Source organism: Cheilinus undulatus, linkage group 8, assembly GCF_018320785.1.
Source record: "Cheilinus undulatus linkage group 8, ASM1832078v1, whole genome shotgun sequence".
NCBI lineage: Eukaryota > Metazoa > Chordata > Actinopteri > Labriformes > Labridae > Cheilinus > Cheilinus undulatus.
Window position 1 is genome coordinate 33,301,827 of NC_054872.1, and position 14,598 is coordinate 33,316,424.

Sequence of the window (14,598 nt, forward strand, 5' to 3'; positions counted from 1 at the left end):
TCAGCCGTCATTTGTTCTGAGTGTCACGCGCCTCTTTCTCACCCCCCAGGACCCGTGTGCGTGCCACTAATTCAACTGCCTCATTTTGAGCTGCCATAAATTCACCAGGGCACATCGCAGCACAGCGGGCACAACATGGATATTTTTAAACAGGCTAAAGGTAACGGCATAATACTGTTGACACCTGCTGGAGCCTGAAGCTCCCAGCTGGCTGCAGATTGTAACCTCAACTCTGCATTGTTATCCTAAAACCTTATACAATTATCAATGAATCAGCTTTTGTAAAAGCATCATATATAACAATACATAAACAATACGTAGGATTTATGTTAAAAATCACAGCAATGTAGTGTATGTTTCATTTACAGCCATTTTAATGTGGACTTCCTTACAGTACAACAATTAAACAGCATTTTATCTGTTTATATCTCCTGTTAGGACTTTTAAATGGTTATTGAAACAGACTGGCATAAATAATATTACCACTAGATGAGCTGCAAAATCAACCAAAAACATCAGTGTCAACATTTAAACTTTCTATGTTGTAATTTTGAATGCTTCTGCCACAGGTTAGATGACAAACAATGATTTACAGTCTTTATAAAAACATTTTTCACAAAAATATGAGCAATACATTTGAGGGTTAAAGATGGCAGAGTGAGTTTTTTTTCTGTCAAAAAGTACTACTTTTAATCATGATCAGCATAGACATTAGACACACTGCTGTGTCCACAGCATCTAAAAGTCACCACAAACCAAAAGTTCTTTATACAAGCTTCAATGGAAATGCTGCAGCTAATGTATTTTCCTATAAGGGGTTAAGTTGATTTTTATCTGTCAATACATTTTTTTTTTTAATATAAAATCTTAAAAGCTTGAATGAGGCCACTCAGTGCGGGGGGCTTTCAGGGGCCGAGAGTTATGAAGAGGCCTATGGAGGTTTGCAAAGACTAAGTCCATCCTGAATTTTAGCAAAGACTAGCTTTAATTTTGACCCTAATGCCTGAAAATAGAGCATATAGTGTTAGTTCAGGCAGGCCATGGAGTCAAAGAGCAAGCCCTCATCAGCTGACAGCCAGCTGATTTCCTCTATGCACGCTTGTGGCTAATCGCACTGTTGCTGCCATATTTAGACTGTTTCAGCCTGGCTACACTTTGCTGCTCCCTTTGCAAGCTGTTTTTTGCAACACTCCTCCACCCCAGCTCCTCCTTTACTCTACTAATTTAATTTCTTTGATTAAATGCTGAACCATTTTATGTTGTTTCAGTTCTAAATTTTAAGATAACACAGCAACCATACAATTATTGCTGCAAAACTCTTCTCTGTGGTACACTGATTAATGCTGTGAACGTAAGACTGTATATAAAGATGGACAATAAGCCGTCAGCTCCTGCCATTGTGCTAAATTAAGGCCAAAACACCCTGGCGCACAGGTCAAGACATATCACGCTGGTGTGTCTCTGGAGGCAGAATTTTACAATAGAGTGTGTGGTGGGCTAAGACCCTTCCATAAAAACAAAATACACATTTTATTTGTGGGAAAAATGGCAAAGATCAGGTTGGTACAGTCTACAATAAAAATAAATATCTGTGTCAGTTTGAAGCAGACAATTAGTGTTATTGAAATTCCAGTGACTTGTGTTAGCATTGATCTTTATTCCCTCTTGCTGTTCTCCTCTACTCTGCTAATCCCTGTTAGGAGCCACATTTGTCAAAACAGCTGACAATCATAGCATTTTACCAAATTTCATAGCATCAAGTAACTAATCTAAATAACCCATTCAGAAAAAAAGTACTCTGAAAAGATTCAGCAAAATAAGAACAAACTAAATGACAGAGACTATAACTGAGAAAAACATTGTTAAATATGTATTTTGATTTTGAATTCTGACCCATGTCCCATTCGTAAACATGGAGGAGGTGGAGCCTATGCCCTGTACTGTTGCCTGTCAGGAGTGGTATTTCCAAACATATTAGCTTCACTTTTCAGGAGCTATTGTGTTGTCCATCCTTTTATGCAGTCCATAGTGTGAACAGTCACTAATCATAGTGAGGGGTTAAAGATCTTTAATGCCGCCGTGTTCTTTCCATCATCAGTGTCACATGGATTATAAAAGGGAAACAGAGGAGCCATAACGGTTCCCATAGTGAAGGTGTAGATCGGTGCCATTGAAATAGCGTTGTAGAAAGACACCTCCTCCTTTTCACAGTCTAGGAACACACCGATGCGGACAAGACGCACAGACACAGTGACCTTGGTGGGTTTTGGGTCAGTGCAGGCTAGAACAGATCCACCTTTCAGAGCGAGGGTCCACAGGCCGCTGGAGGTTCCTGTAGCATCCATCTCTCCTCTTTCAACATCTTCTCGTGCCACTCCCAACCTCCACGCCGTCTTATGACCCACGTCCACCTCCCAGTAGTGCCGTCCTGTGGTGAAGCCCTGACTGCCCAGCACGCAGTAGTAATAGTGGAAACGTCTGGGGTTTGCATCGCAATCCTTTGTGTCTTTATCCTCATCAAACCAGACTGAGGTGCAGGACTGGGACAGGGACAGGTTAGGGTGGGCTGTGTCAGGGTCAAAGGTCACTGATGTAATATCTGTAAAAGAATGGAGATGAAGAGGACTTTATTGACCTTAATTTATTGAATTTATTATTTAAATGCTGCTATTATTATGGAAGTCCTAAGTAGACGTGAGTCCATACATGGAGCATATTGCTAGCTAGTTCAGGAAGGACACAGAGTCAAGCTTTGCCATATATTTGGCATCAGCTGATCTCATGGAAGCTCTGCTGATTCTCTCTAAGTATGCTACTGCCTAATTGTACTCATGCTGCCATAATTAAACTGCTCTTGCCTGGCTACGCTTTGCTGCTCCCTCTGCAAGATGCTTTTTGCAACCCTCCTCCACCCCAGCTCCTCCTCTATATGAAATCTGACTTAATCAATGTAATTCTGCTGTCATTGGCAAAGGAAAGGCAGGAACATATCCTATTCTTGCTTAATGCTTTCCACATAGGCTTGTGAACGAGCAGGGGATCCCAGAACAGCCACATCACCAAATAATAAATTATAGAAATGAAAGCAAAATAATAACTGCTAATAACTACCAATAAATAGACATTTATGTTTTACTGCGATAGCAAGCACATTTCAGCTGTTTTCTCAAGATCTTGGCTTGTTTATCTCATTATTAAGAGATTATGATCCTGATTTTAGGCATTGTAATGACTTATTTTTTGCAGTTTACCCAGGATTTCAAGAGATCAACTCATTACTACATTAAAGCCAGCATTGTAATCTCAGGATAATGACATAAATAAGTTCAGATCTCAAGACCACAACCAAAATTTGCATTGTATAGTGAAGAAACAGTGAAATAAGCTGTATAGATGTGTGTACACTTAGGGCTTCCATACATTATTGATAAAAAATATATGAAAATACTTGGGTAAAGACAGCTTTTCATGTGCTTCCATATCCTGTACTGTATGGGCCCCACAAACTGACCCGAGCGCACCTCAGTGTCCACCTCTGCTGGGGGAACAAAGCTTACCTGAGACCTGACAAGATGAAAAGAGGATCAGACTAATTTATTGGGAATTATGAAAATGGATTTACATGAGGCATTTGTAGCATGCATGAACACAAGATTTATTTGCTGTGAGTAAAACAGTACAGACAGTAGAAAAACTCTTGATTGAAACTTGCCTTTTTACAAGATCTTGAATTTCCTGCAAGACAGAAACAGTTTAGAAAAGTTGGTTGTCACTGGTTGAAATAACAGAATGGCCCTTAAAATGTTTATACAAGCTGGCAAGAAGCACACTGCCTCATGCTGCCCATTCCTATTTGCTGACTAATGCCTTGACTGGCCTTTGTCCTTTCACTTTTAAATGAGAAATTGATTTTGACCTGCAAAACAAGGGAAGTCGACTGTTTAGCCAATCAATGTCTCTAATTGATCAAATAAGTGCAAGAGAAGAGGAGGAAGAGAGCAACTAACAGGGTCGCACTGCGGCTCTGGAACTGCAATGACTTTGTTTCCCAGCAGCTCCAAGGTTGTCCAAATAGAAGGAACAATTAAAGACATTTCATTTAAAGAGTTACAAGTAAGGTAAGTAACTTCTGGAGTGCTCTAGTGACCCAGTGTCTCCATGCTGATGTGCAAAGAAGTTTCCAGATCGGTTATGGAGCGAGTCCAAGCTCCCTCCCTCCCTCCCTCTTTGTTCGCACTCTGACATTAGCTCACCATACAAATATAGACCATTCATATCAAACAACGCCAGCTTTGCAATAGCTTATTGAATATCTTAAGCATATTCAGTCCACTTTCAGTGATTTCTTTACCAGTTTCACCTTTAGTTAAAACACTCCCTTACTTTCAGTAGTTTAGGGCTGTCCTCCTCTGCCAGTTTGCCATTCAGCACTGTGATCGCTCTCTCCAGGTCTCGGCCTTGCGTCACAATCTTTTTCTCTCTTTCCTTCAGCTGCTTCAGTTGTTTCTGTCTCTCCCTGTTCAGTCGCTCCAGGTCCCTGCTCTCCTCCTCATACAGGAAACGGTGGAGGTTCTGAAACTCGGCACGGATTTCTCGTTCCAGGGCATCAAAGCTATCCTTTAAAACAGGAAGATGACCGATTAGTAACTCAGACTTTTGATGTGAATAAAAACTAAAATTATGGAATGAATTATATGAATATAAGCTGCTATGCAGACATGTCATACATACAGGGGTCAAAGGATATTTTACTTATTTTTGAAGTTGGATTGCATGAGGCACTTGTTGATGGTAGTGGTATTATCCTCCAGTGAAAGTGTTGTCCCTTTATACAGGATGTGCTTGTAGAAGCTAGGCTATGCAGTGTATTAGACAAGTGCAATTTCACCATGCAAGTTTTGGGTAAAAATGGGCCAAGAAACAATGTTGGCTCAATTGAACACTATATTAAAAATTTTGGATGCGCTTTATGTGTGGATAGGTCTCAATCACGTTTGCACATCTTGACACTGCAGTTTTACTCCATTCATCTTTGCTTTACTGCTCAATCTCTGTCAGATTGAGCAGGGATCATGCGTGAACAGCACTTCTCAAGTGCCACAAATTTTTTATTGGACTGGGGTCCGGCTTTGACTCCACCACCCCTAAACATTTATGTTATTGTTTCTAAACCATTTCTGTGTAGTTTAGCTGTATGCTTCGGGTCATTGTCTTATTGGAAGATAAATCGCCTCCCAAACCGTAGTTCTCTTGCAGACTGAAAAAAATTGTACTCCAGGGTTTTACTATATTTTGCTGGATTCATTTTGCCCTCTACCTTTACAAGCCTTCCAGGACTGGCTACTAAGAAGCATCCCCACAGCATGATACTGACACTACTGCTTTTCATAGCGTGAAGGTGTGTTTGTGGTGATATGCTAGCACTAACTAACTAGCACTAGCACCAGCTTGGTCGAAAAAGGGGTAATGCAGTGTTTGGTGTCTGCCAAAAATAGCGATTTGGCTGATGGCCAAAAGCACCATCAGACCAAAGTCCTCTCTTCAACTTGACCTCCCACATGTATTTTGTTGAACTCTAGTTCACAATTAATGAGTTTTCTTCAACAATGGCTTTCTCTTTGCCACTCTCCCATAAAGCTTTGACTGGTGAAGAATCTGGGCAACAGTTGTTGTGTGCAGAGTCTGTCACATTTCAGCTGCTGAAGCATGTAACTCCTTCAGAGTAGTCATAGGTGTCTTGTTGGCCTCTCTCACTAGTCTCTATCTTGCATGATCTCTCAGTTGGCGAGGATGGCCAGATCTTTGCAGATTTACACATGTGCCATATTCCTCCAATTTCTTGATGTTGGATTTGACTGAACTATGGGATATTCAGTGTATAGGAAATGTTTCTGTATTCATCCTATGATTTGTACTTTCCAATAATCTTTTCTCTGAGTTGCTTGGAGTGTTCTGTTGTCATCATGGTGTAATGGTAGCCAGGAATACTGATTAACTAGTTATTGGGCCTTCCAGACACAGGTGTCTTTATACTACAATCACTTGAGACACATTCACTGTCCTCAGGTGATCCTTATTTCACTAATTGTGAGACTTCTAGCACCAATTGGCTGGAAATCTGTTGAATTAGGTCAGTAACTTTAAGGGAAGTGAATGTTTATGCAGTCACTTAATTCTGCCTTAAATGTTGTAATAAAAATTGTCAGAGAAGCCAAATTAAATTTTTTATGATATGTTTTTCATAGTCACTGTGGCTGGTAGCTGAAGCTCACACTGCAAAAAAGTGACAAACACAGAGGCTTTGAAAAACACTCCAAAAATGTTCAATATAGCGAACAGTTAAGCAAGCATTGTTTTTTGGCCCGTTTTTACCTTAAACTCACTAAATTATGTGGAGCAGCTACACCTGTCTGTAGCATGTGTATTTGTTTAATTCTAGTCAAAAAATACATAATTATGCTTCTCATGAGAAACATTTATCCAACAATGCTAGATAAACTTTAATATCAAGACATAAAAATCAAAAATAATAATAAAAAATAAATAAATAAAGCATAAACTGCTCATAAAAAGCAGAGATTTTTTTAGTGCCGATTCATATTAGTATGCACGTCAAGATATTCAACAAGTTATATCTGTTTGCAGAGTTGACAGATATTTTACTTATAAGGAGAAATGTATTAAATAATTTAAGATAATTATACATGTGATGAGATATTATGGCATGAAATAAAAAAAACAACCAGCTAGAGTTATTGCAGTGAGCATTACTAATGCAGCAACAATACCTCTACTTCGACTGCCTCTATGTATGTGTCTCTCTCGGCTTCTCTGCACTCGTCTACCTCGTGCTTGATTCTTTTTATAGCCTGGATAAGCTTTTCCTGTAACAAACACACACACACACAGGAGACAGAATCTGAGACAAAATAGATGTTGGGTTGATTATATGTCCTGTAAGACAAGTTTCTTTGCCGGTATTGTATGCATCATATGCAATGTGTAATTGAATAGCTAGTGGAGCAGATAAAAAGGCTTACCTTGTAATCACAGAGCAGACTCTTGTTACAGTTGTTGTTGGTGTCTTTGATGTGGTTTTGGTACATTCCACTTCTGCAAAATTGGACACAAGAGAAATCGAGAAGACCTGTTAGAAAGTGCCATAAAATTGATGGAAGGGAAGTGAGAGGGAGGGACAAAGGGGAGGACATGACAACAATACAAAGAAGGAAAGGAGGGAGACAAAGAGAGAGAAAGACATGCCAGCAGGATAAAAAGAAAAGTCAAACTAATAGAGCAACAAGGACATACATCCAAGCAGAACATTAACAAGAGAAAGTGTATTGACAGGGACGGATCAGTATCCACAACCTGACGTGAGAATATATGGATCCATTAGAGGGAGAGGAGAAAAAATGGGGGAGTGGAGGGGAGGTAGATGCCAGGAGGGCTCTCTGGCTGGTTGGCCGGTTGGCAGACAGCAACGATTTATGGCAGCAGACACCTAAGAGTCTATTTCTGTCTGCCAGTGTCTTTGGAAACAAAGAAGAATCTGGAGAGAGGCAGCTGGCAGTCAGGCATTGTGTGCCTGTCTGTGTGTGAAAGGATAAAATGAATGTTTTTGGGGAATGAGAGTGCACAAACTATAAGTTATCACATTTCTAGCTTTGTTAGCTGCATTAAAGGATGCTGTTTCCCTATCCTGCTGGGTCTTACACTGTCAGAGTTAGGGCAGGGTGGAGAGAGGAGGGGAGGGGGTTACTGTTACTAAACGTACAGTCAGCATTTCTTCTCTCCCCCTAGGAGTGCATATCTGCCCGGCCACAAGCCCTTTTCTCCTTTTTGACCTTCCTTTGCTCGGTCCTCTTATGTAAAGTTTTAATATCGCTACCTTTCTCCCCCCTCTGTCTCTCTTCTCTCCATGGGTATGTGCACTAAGGCAGCATTATTCATCTCTGCAAGAGTTCCTCATCTATAATTCATGGTGCTGGCTGGGTACTGGCGGGGTACTGGCAAGTGACTGCTGAACTGGGGTTGAGCTGCAGACTAAGCACAGTACAGTATGCGGCAGGTCGAGGGGACACTGATAAAAAAACACAAATATAATCCATGGAAGCATGCGCTGCATTTGTGACTGGATATCAAAGCAGTCAGTGTGACTTGTTAATTCAAATTCAGTCTGTCGTTGACTTGTTATTCAACTGCAATCTATAAGGTATAAATTAAATATCCCATATGATCCATTAATAAAGACTTTGTGAGTATTGAGATGGCAATTAGCTATTCATTCATTTCCCCTAACATTTAAATAGAAATATGTCCCTTTTGATAACGCAAGTATGCTTAACTGTTGAGCCTGAAAATCTCGGATTAAATAACTTAATAAGATACAAGCGTAGCTCTAAACAAGAGCTGTCAAACAGTTAATTCAACCCCCATCCCTCCCTGCTCATACTGGTGCGACAGATGCCACTACACATTATAAAGAAGCTGTTAATGACTGGCTACTGGGCTAACCTCAGAGGACATGTGGAGCAACACCACGCCAAAGTGGAGTTGCACTAGTGCCAGGAAGAAGGCAGAGGACAAAGAGCCAGCTATGGGTGGCTAAGAAAAAGATATGCAGAGGGCTTCAGGGTTATTAATATCAATCCTGGCACAACAGCAGTTGTTCCAGAGGCTGAGCCATGGACATGCTCAACAACACTGACAGACAAAAGTCAGGAAAAGAGGGAGTCTCTCGGGGCAGCATGTACAGATATAACACGATGGTTCAAACAGCCAGAACATCCGGTATAGGGTTTCTTTCTCAGCTTTAGAAACAAACAAAACATCAGAAAAAATGTACAGTATGACCTTGGAGAGGCTTCACTGACATACTGAAAGTAGGCGTTACGTCACTGATTCTGCATTAGGTAGGCTCAGGCCTGCCCACAAAATTGGCTTCCCTGAAAACCCCAGTAAAGGGGCCCTTCCAGCTGTGATTTATTGATGATATCAATGCATGTGTGTTGTATTGGTTGCATTGGTGCTGGCATCTTTGCTTACAGTTACTTTTTTTGGAGCTGATACATGTGTGAAGCTATTATTGGGTTCTGATGTCCAAATTTCTTATTTGTGACACTTTTTAACAACTTTTCATGGCTTCTTCTGCCCATGATTTGCTATATTTTTCCCCACTTTGAACACAGTTTTGCCTCTTTCAAACAACTTTGGCCACTTTCAACCCATTTTGCCATATTTTTAATACTTTTCGCATTTTTTACACCTGCGATGGCCTTTTTTGCCTTTCTTAATCAATTTATATGGCTGTTATCCCATTTTTGCCTTTCCAATCATTTTTCGGAACTGTTAACCCATTTTTTGCCAATTTTTTTAACAGCTTTTCATATTTTTTCTGCCCATTTTTTCCTTTCTTAACCTATTTCTGCAGCTATTATGCCATTTTTGCCACTTTTAACACATTTTTGCACATTTTTAACTGCTTTTTACTTTTTTTACCCATGTTTTCTTTCTGAACCCATTTTTGCAGCTATTATCCTGTTTCTGCCGCATTTAACCCATATTTGTCACTTTTTAAATGTTTTTCATAATTTATTTATTTTTGCCTTTTTAAAAACATTTCTGCAGCGATTTTCCCGTTTTTGCCTCTTTTAACCAGGAGTGGAAAGCAACTAATTACAACTATATGTGGTGTGGGCCAGTAAAGACACTTTCAAAGTGTAAAATTCAACTCCATATGGGTTTGATTAACACTGTCAATTTTGCTGTGTATTTGACTTTATTATAGAGGCGTGACTTTATCTGAAAAACCTGCTTGGAGAGGTATTCTTATGTCGGTCTTGTTAATAAGGAAAGATCATGATTTACTGCACAACTTCTCAGTAGCTACTCAGAACTTACCATATTGTAGGTTTGCCAATCTTTAAGCGAGCATTGGTCGGAGGAGCAATACAATAAGCTGAAAAAGATGGGCGAATGTAGATAAGGAGGCACACTAAATTAACATTGGAAAGCATATGGATGCGCCCATTTCCTTGTTTGTCACTGGCGAATGCAGTGAGGATGTGTGAAACAAATCCATCTGGCATGTCAGGTTAACACTAAATAGCAGGAAACATCAAACTGGTTCATATCCGTTGTCATATTAAGGAGTTTCAGTTGAAGTAGACGTATTTTCAACAGATATGCAAAAGAAGATATCATTATGGCCGAGAGTAAGGGACTTACCATAAAGAGGGAAACAGACACATAGAACAACCTGAAAGGTGCTTCAGGCTGCAGACTTTCCAGGGTATCGGTAAGTATTTTTCGAAGCTGACGGTGTCAGTGACACTTCGAACGTGCTAATCAGCAACCACAATTTACAAACTCGAGAAGAAGAAAAAGTGCCCGCCTACCAAGACGCATGAAGATGATGTCATGAACGTAAACAAGAGCATGTCGCACAGACAGATTCAAGTGAGAGGTAAGAAAAGAGTTTTGGTGATAAAATAAGATTGCACAACAGAAAATAACAGCTGTATATTTAAAATAATTTTACTATGTATTTTTTAGTTTACAGCGTGGCCAGCAGCTCTGTGTCGTTAGCGACGGTGTGCATAAGCTAAATATCCAGCTAGCTTAGCTAGCCTAGCATACATCATTTAATACAAACTTTCCTAGAAAGAGTAAAAACGTTTGTTTTTTTTCCCAGTGAAAAGTAATAACCTCCAGAATATCACCACTATGATACAAAAGAAGACTTTGTTGTGTGTCTTTTGACTGACGATATATTTCAGAAATGAACGGCCAAGCAGACGTGGAGGTTGACTACAAGCGGAAATATAAAAATCTCAAACGAAAATTAAAATTTCTTGTTTATGTAAGTACAACTGCTTTTATTGTGAATGATGATTTTTTTTAAAGCAATGTTTTTATGCTTTTCCAGAATTTTACATAGTCCCATCATCTGCCCTGATTTCTTTCTCAGGAGCAGGAATGTTTTCAGGAGGAGCTGAGGAGAGCACAGAGAAAACTTCTCAAAGTCTCCAGAGACAAAAGGTGGTTTAAGTTTTTATTATTGTGAAAATGTGTGCACAGTAAACGGCATCATTGGAGTGTTATAATTATTGATTGTTTTTTTTTAGCTTCCTCCTTGATAGATTGTTACAGTATGAGAGGGTAGATGAAGACTCGTCAGGTATTTATTACAAATCTTAATTTCTTTGGCATGTTTCACGTCTATGTCAGACTTATAACCAGTGGACTTTACTATTTCTTTGGGTATTCTCATCTTTTGCTCCAGATTCAGATGCAACAGTTTCTTCAGAAAACAGTGAAGGAGAAGGTCCCAGGGAGAGGGAACGGGAACGAGATGTAGCTAAAAAGTAAGTAAACAATTTTGTCATAAAATCATAAACTACACCTATCAGCTCACTTCAAATGATGTAGTTGAAAGGCACCTGACAATAAGCCCAAGCTATTTAATTTAGGCATTTGTGTCAGATCAGGCCCCAAGGTCTGTTAGGGGCCCTTAAAGCAGACTCCCTACACTTAAAGATTATTTTTGATCAAATAATTTGTGTGTATTGTATTTGTATGATCATTGGTCACATTTGCTCCCCAGTCCTACCTCATGGCGGATTACAGCAAGACTGGCTAGGGTACAGTTAACGGGGGTCCTAATCAAAGAACTCTCTACTCCAGTGTCCCAGCATGCTTATTTTGGCACCTGTGGACACACTCTTGCAATCATTTAAGCCAGTAAGATAGACAAAATGTCTCTTCTACTTTAGTAAAACAACAAGCAGATGCAGAGTACATACAGTTCAACAGCAAATGGACATACAAAATGTGTTTTGTTTGTGGGAGGCCTGTGTGGTTACTCTGCAGTAATTGCATACAGTATTAGTGTGCAAGGAAACAACTTGACAAGACATTTAAAGACACCTCATGCTAACTCTGTCACCACCGTACTGCTATATAACTTCCCAGACTGTCCTGTACTTTTCAATAGTATCTGCAGCCGCTTCCGGAATAAAACTCCTTTGCTTGCTGTGACAAAAATCCATGATCAACTTGATGTCCTCCCTTGTTAAGGTTTTGATGTTATGGCAGTTTCACTCACCTATGCTATGACAACCTTACGTACACTGAGGAGGTTCCATCAAAGTACATAATAGAAAACAAAGTGTGTGGTACTAAAACCAAGTAGAGAGACAAGCCAAGTTGAAGTATCATATGGAGATACACCACTACTTAAATTAAATCCACCAATATGAAAAAATAGTTGAATACTCTTTATCTTGTGTCAAGCCTGCTGAATTTCTCTTAACCCTATAACTTCATGTTCTGTTTTCAGGCGAAGGAGTAGTCCTGGAGCATGTCTACCTTCATCCTCCTCCCCTCATCTCTCCCTGCTGTCTCGCTCTGGGGTTAATCCTTTACAGTCCTCAAGCTCTGGACCTTACCTCAACACTGTAAGCGTTCACCTCCCTTTCTTATATCATAGTGAGAACTGGAAGAGTAACATTAAATCATTCTCATCTCCTCATCAGCAAACCAAAATCCTTGTTTGCTTAGCATTAATTATATGATTTGATTGTTTTGTCATTTTATTCATCTGTTTGATGTATTCCTTTGTTTTTTGTTTGATGCTTATTACAACTTCACTGTCCTTGCATTGCTCATTGTGTTGTGTGTGTTTTTGTTTATGTGTGTCTTGTAAATTGCTCATGCCTGTGTGGATGTGTGGTTCATTTGGCAATTTGGGGGCTTGGGCAGATGCCCTTCCCACCTGAGTATTTGGCACCTCCAGCTGAACGAATGAAGAAAGAGAGAAAAACAAAGGCGCCTAAAAGCAAGAAAGAGACTGCTGGGAAGGTGAGAGAGGAGATGGGGGAGTAAGATGCTCAGAAGTCATAATAATACAGATACGTTCCTTTCTTTTCATATCATGTATATCAGTGAGGTACTATAGGCTATTATTTTTTATTAGTATGTACTTATGTAAGTGAAAGAAAATATTGTCATGATTCAATGTTCTTCTAGAGAGTCTAAAAACTTCAACAGAATGTAACTAACAGATAGTTTATGATATATAACCGTTTTTGATACCACTTTTTCTTTATTCCAACTTAGTAGAAAATACAATATCAACAATTTGGGACACTTTTTTTGTTGCCATTTTAAATGTTGGTCTTTGCTCCATCCTGATCAGAATGTGTCTGTGTTCATATACATTCAGCATGTTGTACCCTGATTTACATCTATGAGGGGTGCATGCATGAATGGATGAATACATCTATTTATACACCTCAACCCTTAATCATATGTTCAACATTTCTTCATATTAACATTTTTCTGCTTGACTCTGAATTCCTTTCAGGTAGTTGCGCCAATGTCAGCTAATTACCCATCAGCCACTGCAGCCCCTCCAGCAACCAGTGGCCCCTTCAGCTGGGTCCCCCGACAGATGCTCAGTGGAGATGCAGCTGAGGAGGAGGGAGAGAGTGATGGAGACAGCGACAGAGGAGATGAAGACAGAGGGGAGGGAGATGAAGCTGAGCTAGTCATTGACATCCCAAATGAGTGAGCCTGACTGTGTGTTAAGATGTATTTATTAAAAGAATTTCATATATTGTTCATCTGTATGTAGAAGAATAGAGTTTGGCTTTATGTTTTCTTGTGTCCAGCCACCTGATTCACATTTCAAAAAAGTAGCCAGGCTCCCCCTTGTGGACTTTTGCGTAACTGCAGAATCACTGTTTGTAATTTCTCTCAGAGAAATGTGTTTTTCCCAAAATTATAATTGTGTTTATGACAACAGATTGTACAGGTTTTTTGTAGTCCATTAAAGCCTTTTTGTAGGATATATATGTAGAGTGCTGCATCATCTTTGCTTGTGATATGCTGCTAACACCTGCTGCTATGTTTTTTAAACACATTTGCATAAATCAAAGCTAATTTCAGAGTTTTAGGTAGCACTTTATTTTAGTGTGCCCTAATTACAACTAATAGTGGTAATTATCAATTAATTTCTCAAGAAAAAGATGATTATTACATTGTAAAAAGTTTGCATTTTACAAGTAATCACTCAAAAATAAGGTAATATTCCTTGTAATATTGTTGCAATTCTTTGGTAATTGGGTAGTATTTTACCCTGACCATAACTCCCTAAACCTTAACCATAAAAATTACTTGTAAATCATTCTGGAATAACTCACATTAAATTAGTGGATCAAATTAAAGAAATGACCTGGGAATTATCAAAAAACTTGTACAGAAAAGTATCGTCTTATTCCTCAGATAAAAACAAATACCAGAGAACTTCCACAACATTTCATAGGTTAGGATAAAGAAAAAATAAAAAAATATATAAAGGAAGTAGTAACCCAGTAATAATGTATTAATTATTTAGTAATTCCTCATGATATTTTGGCAATTCTCTGGTAATTAGGTGGTATTGTACCCTAACCCCCTAAAACTAACTATAACAACCTAACCCTGAAAATTATGTGAAAGTTATTCAGGATGACTCATTGTAAATTAGTGGGTCAAGTAAAGAAATGGCCTGTAAATTATCAAGCAACCTATACATAAAATTATAATAATATT

General features: G+C 39.1%; 3 protein-coding genes across 3 annotated transcripts; 1 reads left to right on the plus strand and 2 right to left on the minus strand.

Moving 5' to 3' along the window:
- Positions 1-430: 430 nt before the first annotated feature.
- Positions 431-3,501, minus strand: LOC121514066 (E3 ubiquitin-protein ligase TRIM69-like). The gene is made up of 2 exons (XM_041794136.1): positions 3,449-3,501; positions 431-2,599 (listed from the first exon to the last, which is right to left on the minus strand). Exons 1-2 carry the CDS (start codon positions 3,468-3,470, stop codon positions 2,046-2,048), a joined length of 576 nt encoding a protein of 191 aa, XP_041650070.1. The 5' UTR covers positions 3,471-3,501; the 3' UTR covers positions 431-2,045.
- Positions 3,502-4,362: 861 nt separating this feature from the next.
- LOC121514156 (E3 ubiquitin-protein ligase TRIM38-like) lies at positions 4,363-10,330 on the minus strand. The gene is made up of 4 exons (XM_041794253.1): positions 10,231-10,330; positions 7,041-7,113; positions 6,789-6,884; positions 4,363-4,617 (listed from the first exon to the last, which is right to left on the minus strand). The coding sequence occupies exons 2-4, from the start codon at positions 7,104-7,106 to the stop codon at positions 4,363-4,365; spliced, it is 417 nt and encodes a 138-aa protein (XP_041650187.1). The 5' UTR covers positions 7,107-7,113; positions 10,231-10,330.
- Positions 10,331-10,394: 64 nt separating this feature from the next.
- ino80e (INO80 complex subunit E) lies at positions 10,395-13,855 on the plus strand. Its single transcript, XM_041793851.1, has 8 exons — positions 10,395-10,468; positions 10,782-10,864; positions 10,973-11,043; positions 11,130-11,182; positions 11,288-11,369; positions 12,344-12,461; positions 12,766-12,864; positions 13,370-13,855. The coding sequence occupies exons 1-8, from the start codon at positions 10,423-10,425 to the stop codon at positions 13,574-13,576; spliced, it is 759 nt and encodes a 252-aa protein (XP_041649785.1). The 5' UTR covers positions 10,395-10,422; the 3' UTR covers positions 13,577-13,855.
- The last annotated feature ends 743 nt before the right edge of the window (positions 13,856-14,598 follow it).